The 20,409-nt window shown below is 37.4% G+C and overlaps 1 protein-coding gene across 1 annotated transcript; it reads left to right on the top strand.

Moving 5' to 3' along the window:
- Positions 1 to 671: 671 nt before the first annotated feature.
- On the top strand, positions 672 to 16,302 carry LOC306869286 (ras-like protein family member 10B; the record flags this gene model as incomplete). Its single annotated transcript, XM_079415977.1, has 3 exons — positions 672 to 896; positions 13,891 to 14,015; positions 16,032 to 16,302. The coding sequence occupies exons 1-3, from the start codon at positions 681 to 683 to the stop codon at positions 16,300 to 16,302; spliced, it is 612 nt and encodes a 203-aa protein (XP_079272103.1). The 5' UTR covers positions 672 to 680.
- Between the last annotated feature and the right edge of the window lie 4,107 nt (positions 16,303 to 20,409).

Raw genomic sequence — 20,409 nt, 5'->3', positions numbered from 1 at the left:
GCAAGCCTAATAAAACAGTCATGAATGTGAGTGCGCGCGGAGGAGCAGCGCTTAGAACCGCACAGCAAGCACTGGAGACTGCTTCACGTGTAGCTTCAATGACAACGAGAGGTCTGTGCGGATACAGTCCACCTACATCTTACTGAGCTTAACGCTTAACGATGGACCTTTGCGCAGACTGCATTTGGCGTACGGCGAGGTGCACATTGAAGCGAGCGCGATGATGAGGGAAGCTATGAGAGGTTACGAGGAGAAAGGGTCAATGGTAACCTCGAGATCGAAGAGCACACGTTATGCTGAGAGCTGCCAAATGGATGCTGTTGGAAAATGACGGGTTTTGAGCTCCAGAGCTGTGTGTAGGAATACCGTGGGCTGACTGTGGAGCGTTGAGGAATGGAATGCAGAAAAGACAGCGCAGCTGCCGCAGTGAATGAAGTTGGTTTGTTGATTCATTAACGCACGATACTAACAGTATACTTAACCAAAAGAGATAACGAAATGCATCAGAAGAGAGGAGATCTGTAAACAAACTCTTATTTATTTGAACATCCTCGAAGTGCGTCCTTGTGATTTAAGCACAAAAAGGCGCACGCTCTCTATTCATGTTATTGTTTTGATTTGTTGAGCAGTTTCTAGTGTCTTGATCTCTAGTGTTCGTCAGCAGTCCTGATCGGCGCGGGATGGTCGAGACGCTGAGCATCGCCGTCATCGGAGCGCCTGGAGTCGGGAAAACTTCTATCATCCGTCAGTTTATTTACAATGACTTCTCCGACATTTACACCCCCACCCAAACGCGATACGTGTACAGACCCTCGGTCATTCTTAACGGTGTCATGTACGACCTGAAGATTTTGGATGTCCCGCCAATTTCCTCCTTTCCTTCAAGCCCAAGTCAGGTAGGCTACAGTAAAGAGCTCGTGCATGCATGTAGTTTGTGCGATAATGCTACAGAGTACAACACATGAAAAGTAAAGCACATAAAATGTAGGATAAATACCCTAATGTAGGCCTATATAAGAGATAATAAAGACATTTTAAACTTTTACTGTAAAAGTATAGGCTACATATTGATGAATAAGTTACATGGCAATTTTAAACATTTTCATACCCAAAACAAATAGGCTACATTTTTACAGTAATAATTTTACAATATTTTTTTTTCAGTGACTATTGTCTGGTTAAATGTATTCACCTTTTATTTAACTTATTAAAAACGTTTTAATGCTGCATTTTTAATGTTTTTGCGTTTTTAAATAGTACCTTTGCGTGTCTGCTATGTCACTAATGCTCACACATCAAAAGTTTGTTTCTTTCGGTCTCAATATCAGTACAAATGTGGGAAATGTAGCCTAAGTGTTAAGGCACAGTGAACATTTTTCATTATTGAATTTATTAGTAATAATATTATTTAATTATAAAAAAATGTCTTGACAAAAATAAGGCACTTTATAACGTTAGTGATGACTGTAACGCTTTAGAAAGGTTCAGGAGCCTGTCGTTTTCATGGAACATTTTAATCCTTCAACCATCAATTTGACCTTGCACATCCAAACTAACTGTGATTATTCAAATTCACACTTTTCCAATCAAAATAGAGTGTCCTTTTGTTCTTGTGAACTTTCATCAGTACAGCTGAACTGAATCTTCAACAGATCCATTAACAGACCGAGATTCCTGAGGAATGCTTCTGGAGAGGGGCTTTCCTCTAGAAAAACCATCTCATTTGGAGTTGTTGCTATGGCGACATGGCTTGAACTGAGCATCTGTAAGCTTGTTTTCTGTATCCTCCCTCTGGCAAATATTTCTTTCTCTCCCCCACCTCTCACTCGCTTCACTGCTACATGAAATACTTGCAGTTTATTGCGCAGACATCTACCTCTGTCACAGGTTTAGTTTGTTTAGTTAGTCATTAACTGTCTGTAATATTAAACAAAATAAGGAAAGTGTGTTCAAGCGCCAGCAGAAAACAGTGTAAAGAAATACTCTTTGAGAGAAGCAGTCTTTATCAGCAGAAGTTAAAAGCAGCTTGTAAGTGTATGTACTTATTATGGCAAGCCGTTTTAACTTTTATTCCTTCTCAGGATATGAATTCTTGATATCAACAATTAAATTCTTACTAGTAAAAATGTCTATTCTTGATAGCAACCATTTTATTGTCACTAGTGACAATGTTAATTTCTGCTATCAAGAATTAAATTGTTGATATCAAGAATTACCCTCCCAATTGTTGATATCAGAAATGAACATTGTCACTAGTGACAATAAAATTGTTGATATCAAGAATAGACATTTTAACTAGTAAAAACTGAATTGTTGATATCAAGAATAGACATTTTAACTAGTAAAAACTGAATTGTTGATATCAAGAATAGACATTTTAACTAGTAAAAACTGAATTGTTGATATCAAGAATAGACATTTTAACTAGTAAAAACTGAATTGTTGATATCAAGAATTCATATCCTGAGAAGGAATAAAAGTTAAAACGGCTTGCCATTATCTTATTAGTGTTTAGGCAGTTGTCGTTGCTAGGAAACGCTTGTTTTGTTTACTGAGTGGAGACGTGCTGATATCTCGTTTGGTCTCGTTCTGTCTCGCGTATCTTGTCAGTGTCTGCGCTTGCTTGCACATTTGTTGTGGAAAAATAAGGAAAGTGTGTCCAGCTAATTTCAATTAGTATTTTGTTAGACGGGTATAAAAAAGCTTAGTTTACCGTGGCAGTTGTCGAGTGAAGGCCTCCTCGTGTGAAGACCATCGACTCTACCGTGCGACTCCACCGGGCTGGGACACCGGCAAAGGATATAAGTATCGCTTTTGATTTCTCCTCTTTCCTACTACTTGTTTCACTTCTGATTCAGTTTTTATAACCATTTCTTACTATGTGTAAGTAAGTTGTTGTTTTTAGCATGTGTGTTTGGCAGTGTTATTTCTTAGGATTACTGATAAACTATACTGTCGTTTGATTTGTATTTGTTATTTATTTTAATTTTAGTTAAATGTCTGAATTTTTTTTTTAGTTAAATTTTATGAATTTATAATTTGAATTTGTCTGTATAGGTCTTTTATTAAGTTTTAGTTTTATTTAATTTGAGTTATTTTAATACTTCAACAAACTAAATGGAAATGAAATTATATATATATATATATTGAATTTATAAATGTGTATGTATATATATGTATGTATGTGTGTGTGTGGTTGTACATACATATATTTATTTATATATATATATATATATATATATATATATATATATATATGTGGTTGTCATAATCAATTTCTCATTAATGCAATTATCTAATCAACCAATCACATGACAGTTGCTTCAATGAATTTAGGGGTGTGGTCCTGGTCAAGACAATCTCCTGAACTCCAAACTGAATGTCAGAATGGGAAAGAAAGGTGATTTAAGCAATTTTGAGCGTGGCATGGTTGTTGGTGCCAGACGGGCCGGTCTGAGTATTTCACAATCTGCTCAGTTACTGGGATTTTCACGCACAACCATTTCTAGGGTTTACAAAGAATGGTGTGAAAAGGGAAAAACATCCAGTATGCGGCAGTCCTGTGGGCGAAAATGCCTTGTTGATGCTGGAGGTCAGAGGAGAATGGGCCGACTGATTCAAGCTGATAGAAGAGTAACTTTGACTGAAATAACCACTCGTTACAACCGAGGTATGCAGCAAGGCATTTGTGAAGCCACAACATGCACAACCTTGAGGCGGATGGGCTACAACAGCAGAAGACCCCACCGGGTACCACTCATCTCCACTACAAATAGGAAAAAGAGGCTACAATTTGCACGAGCTCACCAAAATTGGACGGTTGAAGACTGGAAAAATGTTGCCTGGTCTGATGAGTCTCGATTTCTGTTGAGACATTCAGATGGTAGAGTCAGAATTTGGCGTAAACAGAATGAGAACATGGATCCATCATGCCTTGTTACCACTGTGCAGGCTGCTGGTGGTGGTGTAATGGTGTGGGGGATGATTTCTTGGCACACTTTAGGCCCCTTAGTGCCAATTGGGCATCGTTTAAATGCCACGGCCTACCTGAGCATTGTTTCTGACCATGTCCATCCCTTTATGACCACCATGTGCCCATCCTCTGATGGCTACTTCCAGCAGGATAATGCACCATGTCACAAAGCTCGAATCATTTCAAATTGGTTTCTTGAACATGACAATGAGTTCACTTTACTAAAATGGCCCCCACAGTCACCAGATCTCAACCCAATAGAGCATCTTTGGGATGTGGTGGAACGGGAGCTTCGTGCCCTGGATGTGCATCCCACAAATCTCCATCAACTGCAAGATGCTATCCTATCAATATGGGCCAACATTTCTAAAGAATGCTTTCAGCACCTTGTTGAATCAATGCCACGTAGAATTAAGGCAGTTCTGAAGGCGAAAGGGGGTCAAACACAGTATTAGTATGGTGTTCCTAATAATCACCTTTAGGTGAGTGTATATATATATATATATATATATATATATAGTTGTTGTTGTTTTTTGGTGTTTGGCTTAGTGTTATGTTAGAATCATTATTATACTCTTAACTTTTGTTCTTTAATATTTTGAATTGTTTTTAGCTTTATTTTTTGTTTTTCATTTAAAGTTTTGATATTTTGTTGTATGCATTTGTCATTTTTATTTAATTTCTTTATTTTTAAAATGTGTATAGGTAGTATTTATAAAGTTTTAGCTTTTAGTTTTGGATCTGTTTTTAGTTGTTTTTAATACTACAATTGATTGCTTCTGTTGTCCTCATTTGTAAGTCGCTTTGGATAAAAGCATCTGCTAAATGACTAAATAATAATAATAATAATAATATTCACACAAGCACAAAAGCTTTATTAGCTGTTTCATATGTGTTTCACTGGAGCAGAAAATCAACTGCAGGAAGGTAGATTTTATAACAAGGTAAACATAATCAATTTGCGGTCTCAAGAATTACATTAGATTTAAATGCGTTAATTTTTCAGACATTTTGATTTATCCAAAGCCATTTACAAATCAGACTAATTATAAATCCAAGAAGTGCTACTATGCCATAGTAGCACAATGCTAGATCCTTACAAATCCTCACAAATCCAGACAAATAATTTCAGCTCACCTCCTCCTAATACACTCAGAGTATTTGCATGCAAGACAGGGCCAAGCAGGGATCTGTGGTTTCCTCAGAGCAAACGGCTGAAAACCCAGAGCACTGTCTTTGAAGGAATAAGATATAATTCACTTTTGACCTTTTTAAGACTTAAGGCTGACACAAATTCCTTTTTGGCCTGTCATCATCTGAAAGACTGAGAGGTTTTCAGAATGTAAAATCCTATTTGTTCTGTGAACAAACGGAGCTATTTTCCCTGGCAGTATTTCAGAGTGAATTCCCTGCATCGTGACCACTTCACACAGTTTGAAGACCCTCTCCAGACAGAGACCACCAAGGTCGTCTCAGCAACTAGTGATTGTGTTGATTGTTGCCAGGTTCCGTTTTACAATATAGAGTGTTGACACCAGTGGAAACACAATGAGAAAGAAATGTTATTATAGAATGGAGATGAGCGTGTTGAATGGAGAAATAAAGGGTTGCTTGTTACGGTGGTGTCATGACGTCCCCACAGGGAATCAGAGAGGTTTTAGTGGTTCTGATGTCACGTCAGCAAATGGAATGTAAAAATCATGAAACATGCTGTGCTGAGGTACGGAGGGAGCTAATTGAGTCTAATTGAGCTGGAGCACGCTGCAGCTAAATGCCATTTAGCTCCCTTTAGAGCAGGGGTAGGCTATGTCGGTCCTGGAGTACCACAATCCTGCAGAGTTTAGCTCCAACCCTAATCAAACACACCTGAACAAGCGAATCAAGGTCTTCAGAATTACTAGGGCTACAAGCAGTTGAGGTTTTTTTCAGGGTTGGAGCTAAACTCTACGGGACATCGGCACTCCAGGACCGACGTTGCCTACCCCTGCTTTAGAGCATGGCAGGCTGGAGCACGTAGAGGAGACGGTGTGTGTGTGGATACATCTTTATTAAAATGCTTCTGGCTTCTTTTGACAGGAGCTGGTGCTATATGCAGACGTTTCTAATGAAAGAAGGAATAAAACCCAAAGTTCAAAGTCATTGAAATCAAACATGATTCTAAATGGCTGTAGAGATGAAAGTGTAGCAAATTCATAGATACAATAAGCAGCTGAATTAGCTTAAACCCAAATACTAATAAAAGCTTTTAGACTAAGAAATGTTCGGTTTCTTTAACCATTAGAAAGTTCAGACATAGTTACTTGGTGCAGCGTGAAGCTCAATTCTGTTGCATTTGAGTTTCCTCTGATCTAGAACCATTTTTGTCTGGTTTGCTTCAGTGGATGGTCCCTGCTGGTAGATACCATTACAACAACATTCCACAGACAAAAGCATGCTTTCCCAATGAACAAAAAAAACAAAACATTTTTGCTAACTTTCCCCCCCCCAAATCAACATAATGTATAAATTGCAAAAAAACAAAACAATATATTTATATTAAATATTAATATATATTGTTTTATATTAAATTATATTATATTGTAGTACAGGGCTGTTGAATCTGATTGGCTGACGGACATTTTAAGATGTGCAATTTTTTTTATGGCTAAAGTAGTTCTGCTACGCAGCATGGCCACATTACCACCTTGGGTGCATATTTCTAATAATTTAATGGCCCAGTGTCAGTTACCTTACTTATATTATACATAAAATTTATATTAATGGAAATAATGTAATTGTGTCAATTATTTAATTAACATAATAGTTTAATTTATATTCGTTTTTTCTGTTAACAATGGCTACACTGAAAACAATTGGTCTCAGAAGTTGCTAGTAAATTTCACAATTATTTGCCAAGAAATGGCAGTGACATTAAATTAGCAAGCTGAAAGACTTTTTAATGTTTTTAATTTTACGTTTTCTTGTAAAACATACTTCAATAATCTTTTTATTAATTTATTTACCAAATTTTTTACAGTGTAAAAAACAATGATAATGAACCCAGACAATATTTCAAATTCTACATTCAACATTGCTTGCTTACACTTTCATATTCCATGCTAAAACTGCTAAATCCTCACATCTCCCCATAATACATCATGGACTATCTCTTTACTCTGTCCACCTTATTTTTCCATAAGAGGCCATTTGTAAATTGAATAGCTTCCGGTGTCATCCGCTTCCAGCTATTTTTAGCTGTACAAAACGGCTTGTTTTGCTGCTTGATATTGCAAACCATGTCTTACCATATTCTTCTACTGTATTGTCTTATTCCTTAGTGACCGTTTGCTGCACTTTGTAATTCTTCTTGTTATTTCCCTACAGCGGCTAATGAACCGGAAGTCTCACACATTCACAGAAAACAGCTTACTTGAAAAATTGAAAAATAAGGTGTACACTCATATGCAAACTACAATAGAATCGCTCAGCTCCCGCTGATATTCGTCGTATAGACAACTGTGAATAATAATCTTTGACTGCTTGGCAACTTTGGTGACTGAATGTCGCAGTTTGTTCACATGATGCCATGGCAGATGGAGCAGATCAAAAGCCAGCATGATTCAGGATTTCCTCTTTCTCGCTCTTGTTCTCTCTCAGTTATGACAACAGAGGGCTCAGTGACACGTTCGCCCGCGTCTACAACAGTTGCTTGATCATGTAATGGTCCTCAGAATGTGATAGAATCCACTTTGCCCAGAGCCATGCACTTCCTCCTGAACTGTTTCTCACCACTATCTGAGGAGAAAATGTGCTTGTGGCAGATTTTCGTTGTTCTTTTAGCCAGTGAAATTGAGGAATATTAACTTTGGGTTTTGATTTTCCTGCTCTGTGCTCTGGGTCGACTGACTCTCAGTATAGGGTCTCTTTTCATTAAGCTCTGGTTTGTCGCAATGCTTTTGCCAATGTCACACTGCTAACTCTCATTTTGGAAATACTCTTCATTGACATTGACTCTTGCATTCTTTTCTTCTTATTCTATGGCACTCACTTTTTTCTTTCAACAACTCTGTCTCTTTCAATCCCTTGAATAAGGTTGATTTGTTATGTGACGGATTTTGTTACTTACAAAATAACCGGATCAATCTATCACTCTTGTCAGTGTTGTCTGCAAAAGTGATTATGGTCTAACCAGTGGAGATTCACACAGATTTTCTACATACACTCACTCATGCACAGCTTTAATAGTTTGTTAAACCCTCTTTCAAAACATGTAAAACAAAAGATATTACATCAAATTGGAATGAAATATTCCTGTGAGTGACCGTTCTCAAGCTTTTGAGACAATATTCAATTCTTTAAAACCAATGCCGTTCAGAACTGGGCTGTCTCGAGGACAGATGTTCTCATAATTTTTTTTCACCCCTGAAAAGTGTAATCTCTAATTTAGGATGAATTGTCATACATCACAGTGTCAGCGAGTAGTAAAAAGAAGCCAACACAATAAATCTAGCTGTACACCTTAGCATAAAATTAAAAAAATATGATTTAGTAATTATACCATCAGTTATCAGGGACTGAGCCAGACATAAAGATGATGCATAATGAACAAGCAGTTTAGTTCCCTGGCATGTAATGACTTAACTGAGACAGTTATTTGACTTAGTGCTTTTATTATTTCCACATCTACATTTGGCACCTCTGCCACCTGACTGTTTTATAGAGGAATGAATGTTGTGCTGAAAGAATGATTTTGTTTTGTCTTCAGTCATGAATAAACAGGTGGCTTAGAGAGAAAGATTCAGCAGTATTATGTAAAAATAAAAATGCATTGGGTATTGTATTAGAAGACAGAAAGCATTTTGGTGTACTCCTTTATTCAAACATTATTTTTCATATATTATTATTATAATTTTTTTTACTTTTATTTAATGTATTTTATGATTGTGAGTGTGATATTGTATTAAACATATTTTTATAAAATGTTTATTATATAATTTTTTAACATTTCATATATGTGACCCTGGACCACAAAACCAGTCTTAAGTCGCTGGGGTATATTTGTAACAATAGCCAAAAATACATTGAATGGGTCAAAATTATACATTTTTCTTTTATGCCAAATATCATTAGGATATTAAGTAAAGATCATGTTCCATGAAGATATTTAGTAAATTTCTTACCGTAAATATCACAACTTCAATTTTGATTAGTAATATGCATTGCTAAGAACTTCATTTGGACAACTTTAAAGGCGATTTTCTCAATATTTAGATTTTGTTTTGCACCCTCAGATTCCAGATTTTCAAATAGTTGTATCTCAACTAAATATTGTCTTATACAATACCAATACTAACAAACCATACATCTATTGAAAGCTTATTTATTCAGCTTTCAGATGATGCATACATCTCAATTTAAAAAAATTACACTTAACACTGGTCTTGTGGTCCATGGTCACATACATACATATATATATATATATATATATATATATATATACACTATAATTAATATATTTTTTCAATTTTAAAATAAATATAATTAAAAAATATACAGTATGACAAATATACAATTTTACACTCACCTAAAGGATTATTAGGAACACCATACTAATACTGTGTTTGACCTGTGTGTGACTGTGGGGGCCATTTTAGTACAGTGAACTCATTGTCATGTTCAAGAAACCAATTTGAAATGATTCGAGCTTTGTGACATGGTGCATTATCCTGCTGGAAGTAGCCATCAGAGGATGGGTACATGGTGGTCATAAAGGGATGGACATGGTCAGAAACAATGCTCAGGTAGGCCGTGGCATTTAAACGATGCCCAATTGGCACTAAGGGGCCTAAAGTGTGCCAAGAAAACATCCCCCACACCATTACACCACCACCAGCAGCCTGCACAGTGGTAACAAGGCATGATGGATCCATGTTCTCATTCTGTTTACGCCAAATTCTGACTCTACCATTCTGAATGTCTCAACAGAAATCGAGACTCATCAGACCAGGCAACATTTTTCCAGTCTTCAACCGTCCAATTTTGGTGAGCTCGTGCAAATTGTAGCCTCTTTTTCCTATTTGTAGTGGAGATGAGTGGTACCCAGTGGGGTCTTCTGCTGTTGTAGCCCATCCGCCTCAAGGTTGTGCGTGTTGTGGCTTCACAAATGCTTTGCTGCATACCTTGGTTGTAACGAGTGGTTATTTCAGTCAAAGTTGCTCTTCTATCAGCTTGAATCAGTCGGCCCATTCTCCTCTGACCTCTAGCATCAACAAGGCATTTTCGCCCACAGGACTGCCGCATACTGGATGTTTTTCCCTTTTCACACCATTCTTTGTAAACCCTAGAAATGGTTGTGCGTGAAAATCCCAGTAACTGAGCAGATTGTGAAATACTCAGACCGGCCCGTCTGGCACCAACAAGCATGCCACGCTCAAAATTGCTTAAATCACCTTTCTTTCCCATTCTGACATTCAGTTTGGAGTTCAGGAGATTGTCTTGACCAGGACCACACCCCTAAATGCATTGAAGCAACTGCCATGTGATTGGTTGATTAGATAATTGCATTAATGAGAAATTGAACAGGTGTTCCTAATAATTCTTTAGGTGAGTGTATTTTAAAATACATTTCAGTGTTTAAAATATATTTTTAATCCTATTTAATAGAATTCAAGTTTTTGTTATTGAACATCCTTTAAAAATTTTGAGAAAACTAAGAATAGAAAAAAGACATTTCGAGAGAGAATTATCAATGAATTTTCAAACTAATAAGCTCACATGGAGCTCTATGTGGTCCTGAATAGAGTTCCCTTCCTGCTCCTATTTTAGCCTAACTATAGTGTCTGTCCAACCTGTCCATTCAGCAGAACATCAAACGTACGCGTGGATCAGATCACATTTATTTGTGAACCGCTTTCAACAGCACAGCTACCCATTCAGCAATTTCTGGTGGACATGTTCCAAATTTCCAAAGAAATTTTTGCTTAAAGTGGATACCTTCCTTGCCCAGAGGAGAATGTTGAATTATGATGGAAGTGAATCTGAACGTGTCCTCTCTCTAACTCACACTCACAGGGAAGAACAGAACTGAGGCTTGACAAGGAGAGAGAAAGAAGCTTCTATTTTTAGCTTTCACGGGGATGGCAGCGCATCTGAAATATCTAACAGGCACACTGAGGGAGCATTTATGTAAGAACAGTGGTCAGCAGAAAAGACCGAAAGCTTTGAGGCTCATGTTTAATTGACAGAAATTTGTCTTGCCCTCTAGCACCATAGTTAATGCTAAAACCCGCTGCAGATAATTCAATCTACCACTGATCACTGAGCTAGAACTCCATTAAATCTCATAGAATGTTGAGTTTGTGCTTAATAAGGTCTGAGAAGCGTCAGATTTCCCAGTGGAGACGGAGGGCAAGGCATCTGCTTTTGATGTGCAGAAAATTGAAAAAGGAAAAGACCAAAAGAGAGATGGGAAAAAAGGACAAAGTCTTCCTATTCAGCAACTATGGACTGTCTAAAACCCAAACACACAGACTCTATCCCCTTCTATTTTTTGGTTATATAGATAAGTCAGAAGTTGGAGAGTGTGGTGAGAATGCAGAAAGCTATATTTTGCCAAAAAATGTGCCTTAGTGTTTTTCTGTCTATATAATAAAAGTCATTTTCGAACCCATCATACCAGACACCAAAGAAGTAAGGTAGTCATACAGGTTTGGAACAACATCATGAAACCATTTCATTTTTGAGTCAACTATCCCTTTAAATGTCCTTCCTACCTTGTCTGTTACATTATAATGATCTTCTACAATATGTCAGTGCGTTTATCTGCACAGCTGATTGCTTTCATTATTATTACACTAATGTGCAGTAGTCGTCTCTGAGTGTGAAATATTAGCAGTGGGCTGCTTTTCTAACATCACTAGAGGACGAAGGTAATTACTCCTTTGTCAAGATGAATGTGCAACCACTGTCTTTGCTACAGTTGACATTGATTTTCTTTAAAAGCAAGATCAGCTTGTGACGAATGGCTTCAATTTGCTTCCTTCTCTCACTCGATCTCTCTTCTGTCCCCAACACACACAAATGCAGATCACAATCAATATGGCAATTAAACCAGATCTACTGGAATTTCACTACATGCAAGCTCTATCCAGTTCAATCACCGATTCTTTAGAGTTTAGTTATTAGGGATGTGCTGTGGTTAGTTCTGTGAGGCCAGATTTTTCACCTTCAGCTTTTTTGAAGCTTAGGTTCATTTCACACTGCGTTTGGCATTAAAAACTTAATTTTAAATTGTTTTTATATTCAGCATGAAATGGAAATCATGAGGTAAAAAAAAAGTAGGGTGGGGCTTGATTTAGTTAATCAGGAATTGATTGGATTGTTGGATTTTTGTTGTTTGCTGCGATCTCATGTGAGGGACAGGTTGCTGAAATGGATTATTGAAATATGAAAATAATGATGTGCATAAATGAAAAATCATTTAAAATACAGATTGCAATATTCCAAACAGAATAAGAATTGTCCATTTAGATTCCATGTTGACATTCCTATGGTCTCAAAGGCTAACAGCATCAACGTCTAGTCATAGCTTGCTTGCTTGCTTATTTACAGGATGTATGTATTGCATGTATGTATTTATAATTTATGCACATCTTTTTGTGCTGAATTTTCTGAAATAGATGATACTACAAAAATAGACTGAAAAAAATCTAAATATCCTAACGCTAAAGAATTAGTTGATTATTTCGGAGTCAGTAAAGCATAGCACTAATTCTGATGGTGAATATCTAGTTTGCTTGCTTAATGCCTCACACAAACTCTAAATATCTTTCAAAGGTTTTCCATGAATTAGGTTAAACAAATCCAGTGACGTTTTAGTAGCTGAAGGCTGATACAGAATACAATTTAATGAGAGAAGAACAAAACGGCTTAAATGCGTGTTTGTTTTGTACAATATTTAATAAAAAATCACTCTGAAGCATAATGTCAAAATGTTTTCTGAGACAGAAAGGTCTGCTCAAATCATTTATGCAACCTATGTAATTTATCAAATAATACAATAATATTTAATGTCAGTGTATGACATGATGTACCACATCTGAGAGGAGATAAGGTCAGTGTGTCACGGTTGAAGAAATTTGCTCGCTGTCTCTTTCAGATGTCCCCCATTCAGCACTGTTGTGTAATTACTGTAGGTAAATCATTACTATTCATGGGCTGTAACCTTATAGCCTCCCCCAGTCTATTGAACTAACTAATGATGTACCAGCATTCAAATAACAATGGGCACACACACACACACGCATGCACAAGTGCATATTTTGCACCCAATACCTTGGATGGAGTAGAGAAATGACATTAGGAACACAGAAAATGTGTAGCAAAGATGTGATTTCACATACAGTAAATTGTGCTATTTTCTTTACTTGTTTGTCTTTCCTGTAATTAAAATTATATTTTCAGTGGAGAATTTATGCTTAATAAATGAAAGGTTTAAAAACCTAAATTCTTTTTTGGCCTCCTATCAGAAATTCAATATCAGTAGTTATATTATTCTTTTTTATAATTTATCAATTTTATATAAAGATATTATAAAGATATATCTGATATTTTTAGGCTATGTAAAGAAAACTGAACATTTTAGTGTTTGCAACAAATTAATTTTTTTCTCAAAGTTGTAGTGTGGTCTTTTTCTGATCATTTAAATATGTTAAGTACATGTCGGCTGCACTTGTTTTATCACAATCATGGTTTCTTGAACTGCCTCATAACCTAAACTTCAACCAAAATGCAACATTGTGCAATGTTGTAATAAGGTTTTCATATTTGATTTGAAGTATTTGCATAAATGAATTGTACATTGGCTTTGTCAAGCAACCAGTCAGTGGTCATCTGTTTGATTAAGTGTTTTTGTCTGTCTCTCTGTTTGTTTCCATCAGGAGTGGCTGGATGTGCGGTGTAGAGGGGTCCGCAGCGCAAACGCCTACATTCTGGTCTATGACATCTGCTGTGTGGAGAGCTTTGAGTATGTCAAGATGATCCGACAGCAGATTGTGGATAACCGGTAAGACAGAGCACACTCAGAACCTGAAATGACCCACCTCAAAGAATAATAGAGTATCATTATCATTCTATGATAGATCCAATACAACGCAAATGTTTGACATTCCTTTTATTATTGTTAGAATGGGACAAACTGTGGTGGTTGAAACCGTTTTTTTTCCCAGGATGATTTCCCAGCATATCAGCACTGATTAAAGTAACTGTGTCAGCTGCACTGACAAACTACTGATTGGTTTTGATGTTTTTAATAACGGTTGGCCCTTCCTCAGCTGATGCTGAGATATTGAGGTGACATTTGAGAATATGGATGCGTGACATTTACCGAGCATAGACACTGTCACAATTTACTACAGATGATAAGAATATAATAGATGCCAGTGAGAAAATCCTTTTACATATGCAGGTCTTGTGCACCATAGATTGCGTGCAGCATCATGTATTTGCATAAAGGTCTTATGTGAACAGATTGAATGACAGAAAATGATCTGCAGTCTCCACCTTTAGCCCCTTTCCCCGCCCAAAATATCACACTTCTGTTTTACAAATGCTTTTCACGTTTTCACTGCTTTGAGGACATCTCAGTCTTAGTGCAAAAAGTCCTTTAGGCAATAAGTTTTTAATGATCACTGTATTCAGTTGAATATATGGAGATTGCATGGAGATGTTTGATGTGGTAGAATATTGAATATAGACTGAATACACATGCAGAGGGGGTGATAAAAGAAGCAGCTGTGAAGAATATTTTACAGATGTTCTTTGACTAAACATGGACTTGAAAGGTTTAAGAGATAGTGAGATGGTAGACGGGGGAAGCCATACTGAGAGAGAGAGCACAGATAAACTATATGAAAGGGGGATAAATCAGTGTAAAAATGTAACACAAGCACCCAGACACAGGAATGAGGGATTGGTGTAGGCTTATTAAACACAATGGCATTGGTCTCTTGGACAGATTATTCACCTCGTTATGCTGAAATGACTTGAACATTCTTTTCTTTCTCTCTGTATATTTAACACGCATATCTAATAGCATAAATCCTCAATATCTGACAGATTTAAAATGAGTAGAATCAGAATAATAGCAGTAGCATGCTTTTTAATATTAAAATGAATATTATGGAATACCCTTGGGTCCTCAATTAAATTTATCGTGTTAAAATAAAGGTTTTAAATATTTATGATATGCAATTTGTGTATGCATGGAGCCCTTGGTAATTTGCTATTATGTGAAGATGGTCAGTATTATATTAATTGGCCAGACATTTATTTAATTGCTACATCCAACCATGCTATGTTCCTCTTCACATTTTCTAAGCAAATAAATGAAACCTCGCATTTTAATTTGAACTCCTTGTGCAACAGTGAATTGGCAATTAAATTTATTGCACTTTTTCAGATTAGCAAAATGCGCACACACACACTTGCCATTGAAGCCCCCTGAACATTATTATTATTATTTAGTCATTTAGCAGACGCTTTTATCCAAAGCGACTTACAAATGAGGACAACAGAAGCAATCAATTGTAGTATTAAAAACAACTAAAAACAGATCCAAAACTAAAAGATAAAACTTTATAAATACTACCTATACACATTTTAAAAATAAATTAAATAAAAATGACAAATGCATACAACAAAATTTTAAAACTTAACATTTAAAATGAACATGAAATGCTTTCATTCTTCATTGTGTGTGTGTGTGTGTGTGTGTGAGACCTTCAAGCACAGTCAAGTGCAGAGAAAGGACACACATCATGCATTCTCCAGATGTGTCAAGGAGCTGAGGGGCTTTTCATGTTTGTGTGTGTGTCTTTGCTTGTTTGCTGAAGATATTATCGTGCAAACACGAACAAATATTATGTCTAGCATAAATGTCACCTAAGAAACGGATCGATTCTTATGGAGTTGCTTTGTTTTACTTGCTAATTCCCTCTTAAACCTCTTTTTTTTATTGCTCTTCTCCCCTGCCATCTCACCTACCTTTCCTCTCTCATCTCTTTCTGTGTCTTTCCATAAGAGTGGGCAGCAGTAGTGAGGTGCCCATCCTGGTGGTGGGCAGTAAGCGGGACCTTCAGCGGCATCGGTTCACCCAGCGCAGGGCCGTGTCTGTACTGGTGAAGAAAACCTGGAAGTGCGGCTATGTTGAGTGCTCTGCTAAGTATAATTGGCATGTGCTTCTGCTCTTCAAAGAGCTCCTGGGAATAGCCGTGGCACGAGGACTGCGTCCGAACCACACCTCTATCCGTCTGCAAGGGGCACTGCAGAGGAACCGCTGTAATGTCATGTGACCGATATGTAGCCTTTTTTGAATTTATGCTTATTTAGGACCAGTTTGTTTTATCAGAGTCTTAATTATCTGGTCTTATTTAACTGGTCCTAAGTCAGTATTGAACGTCAACTTTGCTGTACCACAAGGATGGAGCTTTGGGGACAAACTGTTAATCAAAATGGCTGGAATATTACCACCTAGGGGCCTCTGTAACTGATGCATTCATCTGATGGATTACCTTAGGTACGACTGATTTCACTTTTCTCCAGTGTACTCTAACAAACAGGAAAAATGGAAGCAGATAAGGATTTTTTTTTCATCTTACCAAAGTCTGTCAGGGTCGGAGTAAGATATTGCATCTGACTCAAACAGAGTATAATTTGTTTCCCCTTCTTGCTCAGATTGAAATTCAGATGCTGTGGGTGCAAGTGTGACAGTTTTTAACCGTTGCTTGGAAACTGCTATTATGAAGGATGTACTTATCGTTTAGAAATAATGATGAGTGAAAGTTTGTCAACCCGTTGGAATTATCTGTAGTGCTCGTCAAATTTGACGTAAAATATGAGCTAATCTTTCCCTATGTTATAGTATCTAGTCAAAACAAAACAACAATGGAGACACAGATTATCTGCTGACTTTATCTCTCTGACTTTAAAATAATCCCTGTCCTGTTACTCATTGGCCAGTTTCCTTTTTGAAAAACTGCTTCAGGACATTAATATTGAAGGAGCTGCAGGCTTCAAATCCTGCCCTAACATTTCACTTCATAAACCTTATTAACCATATGCCGCAGCTCACAGACAGAAACCTCACCATTCTCCAATTCAATTTGCACAGACTCCAATCCTTACACAGACCTTGCAAAAGGGTAAATAATATTCCTACAATGTGGTTGGAACAGCTTTTTTAATAGCAAAATGGTTTAATGGCTAGGGGCTCGCATACTGAAAAGAAGCGCGACGCCGTGTCTGTAAAATTTGAACATATGGTTTTCTATGAGTGCACACACCAGCGGCGCCAATCAGCTTTGACTGAGGCTGTGTATACTGGAAGACTGTGTATTGTGCATTTTTTAGCAAATGTTTGTCTTTCTGTGAGTTTAATAAAGTGGTGATTAGGTTAAAGGGTTAGTTCACCCAAAAATGAAAATTAGCCTGTGTTTTACTCATCCTCGAGGCATCCTAAGTGTATATGACTTAATTCTTTCAGACGAATCCAATCTGAGTTATATTAAAAATTGTCCTGGCTATTCCAAGCGTTATCAGTCCATGCATTTTTGTAAAAAAAAAAATATCCATATTTCAAACGTAACAAACACTTATCTCTCATTTCCGGTATCTGTTGTATGCGGAAGCCGTTCCGGCGGATGACGTAGGATGTATGCGTCGCACGCACACCTGTGAGACATGCTAGTCTCGCAAGTTTGTTTACAGGAGCAAAGGAAGTAAAAATTCCTTACTTTAGCAAGGGAAAATCAGTCTCCTCTTGGCTTATATCAAAATCCTCCGACAATTTTCTTTATAAATCCTCGGTTAATTCGTGTCCGGCATTTTTTTTGTTCTCTCTCCGCATTCTTCACTAATCACACAACGTCAACATCCTTCGTCATCTGCTGGAACGGCTCCCGCTCATGATAGATACCGTAAGTGAGAAAGAAGTGTTTATTACCTTTGAAATATGGATATTTTTCTTACAAAAATGCATGGATTCGCTACAGGAGGCCTTTATTCGGAGCCGTGTGAGGCACGTTTTATTATGGATGCGCGTGCTTTATTTGACGTCTTGTGGACTGTTCAACAGAAACACCCACCCACTGCAATGATAGCACTTGGAATAGCCAGGACAATTTTTAATATAACTCTGATTGGATTAGTCTGAAAGAATAAAGTCTTATATACCTAGGATGCTCAAGGGTGAGTAAAACACAGGCTAATTTTCATTTTTGGGTGAACTAACCCTTTAAGTATTTACCAGTGAGTTGTCCCAGACGCAATGCAGCACTGCACTTCTGTTCTGCTGTGCAACTGCCTTAAGAAATGGTGGAAATTTGTCCTTAAAATAGGCACCAGCATTCTTACTGATGAGCCGTCCTTCCATATAGTGCAACTCTCCAGTTCCCCGTTTTGTCCAATGGTGGATGTATGAACAAGGCCAAGAGATACCTGGAGATCCTTAGCTGTTATCTTGGACTTCATTAAATAATGCAGACTTATTTCCTTTCAAACTTCTTAGCACATTTGCTAAGATAGATATATCCCAGCATGCACACTATATATAACTGCATTGCAATTTTCTCACCATATGCTCTGCCAAATCAAGTAAAATGGCAAACATCCTACCTCTTAAATATAGATCACTGAAGAAATGAGGCACAAAAATAATGTCTTCCTCTGGCAGGATAGTGAGGTGTTGTGCAGATTTCAGCAAGCATGTACAATCACCGGCACTCTGTGAGAAGCTGTGAGAAGTGATGATAAAGCCAACAGGTCCTCTGGGGCTTCCCTAAACCTGAAGATTTTTGCTGAACCAGGATGCAGAGGAGGCTTACATCCTTTACTGCAGTGGACTGCAGTCTGTAAGGTAGTGGATGACAGCGCAATCCACATTCTCCCTGGAGAATTTCTGAATACAGAATACATTAAAGTTAAAGTGCTTTAGTGTCTGCAGTGAGATTCTGGTTGATCTGGGGCTACTGTTTTTTTCTCTGCTAGCTTGGAGAACAGGTAGACGTTTGGCTCTAGCTTGAAATGAACTTCTAGAGAACATCCTGTAGATATACTGATAGTCCACATTTACATTTTACATTTATTCATTTAGCTGACGCTTTTATCCAAAGCGACTTACAATTGCTATATATGTCAGAGGTCGCACGCCTCTGGAGCAACTAGGGGGTTAAGTGTCTTGCTCAGGGACACATTGGTGTCTCACAGTGGATTCGAACCCAGGTCTCTCACACCAAAGGCATGTGTCTTATCCACTGCGCCATCACCACCCCATAGTCAACACGATTGATTGGCTGACTGTACGGAAGTCTTGATTCACAGCTAGAGCTGTCGCACTGCTACACCTATTCTGTCACCTACTCTGGTCTGAGGTAATAAACTGTGGAGCATTGGCACACAGGTGGAAATTCGTTAGACAGAGAAAATTGATGGTCCTAAACAGCGCGCACCCCGAATGCTTTCCCATGACAGAAAAAGGTCATAAGACATAATATTCTCAGAGTGTGCAAAGGAGAAAAATCAACCTCCTTTCTCATAAATGCAACTCTGACAGCCATCTATGCACTTGTACACATCTTACATGACTCAAAAGAGCTAAGACCTTCTGTCAGCAGATGGAAACATAAGTTAGAAACTTGGGTCATCCTTCAGACTTTTAAATAATCTGTTTTCTGTTTAGCTGCATGCTTTAATTGGCAAAACCAAAATCATTCAGGGGTAAATTGCACTGATGTACCTACATGAGTGAGTACAAGCAGATCTTTGTAACAGTACTTGAGCATTGTTTTTGTCTTTTTGTATAATGTTAGTGCAGAATATGCTTAGCATGTAGTTTAAATGTAAATGATGGAGAAAAAGTCAGGCTAGTGTTATAAAACAGCAGAGAGGGGCTCATACATTTGCATGCCACACAGTGTTGTGCTATGTTTGTGGACTAAGGAATAGACAATGTAGCAGATGTCATGTTCTTGTGGAATATGTCCTGTGCTAGTAATGTTAAAGGCTTTAGACTGAACATTCACACTTGCTGAATATGGATTGTCTTGGTAGGGCTATCTGTTTTTTTTCTTTTCTTTAGATTTTAAAGGGCTACTTGCTTTTTTGTAAAATGGAAACAAATGTTTGTTTTCTTTTATGTAGTTGTAATGTTTCCTCAATGAAAAAAAATTAATAAACCCTTTCAAAAGATGCCTGAGCTATTCTTCTCTTATGTTGAATATTTCATATATCACCAAACCAACTGCTTGTGCCACATTTCAAACGCTGTGGCGCCATCAATTGGTGAATGATCACAAAACATCACATGACTGCAGTCTCCATGTCCTACTCTATGAAAAACCTGATCAAAAAGTTATCACAATACTTTAATAAAAAATAAGAAAAGCAATTTATTGCAAATGAAT

Source organism: Barbus barbus, assembly GCF_936440315.1.
Source record: "Barbus barbus genome assembly, chromosome: 5".
Lineage (NCBI taxonomy): Eukaryota > Metazoa > Chordata > Actinopteri > Cypriniformes > Cyprinidae > Barbus > Barbus barbus.
Note: the sequence above shows the minus strand (reverse complement) of the source record. Positions and strands in the feature narration are given on the sequence as shown.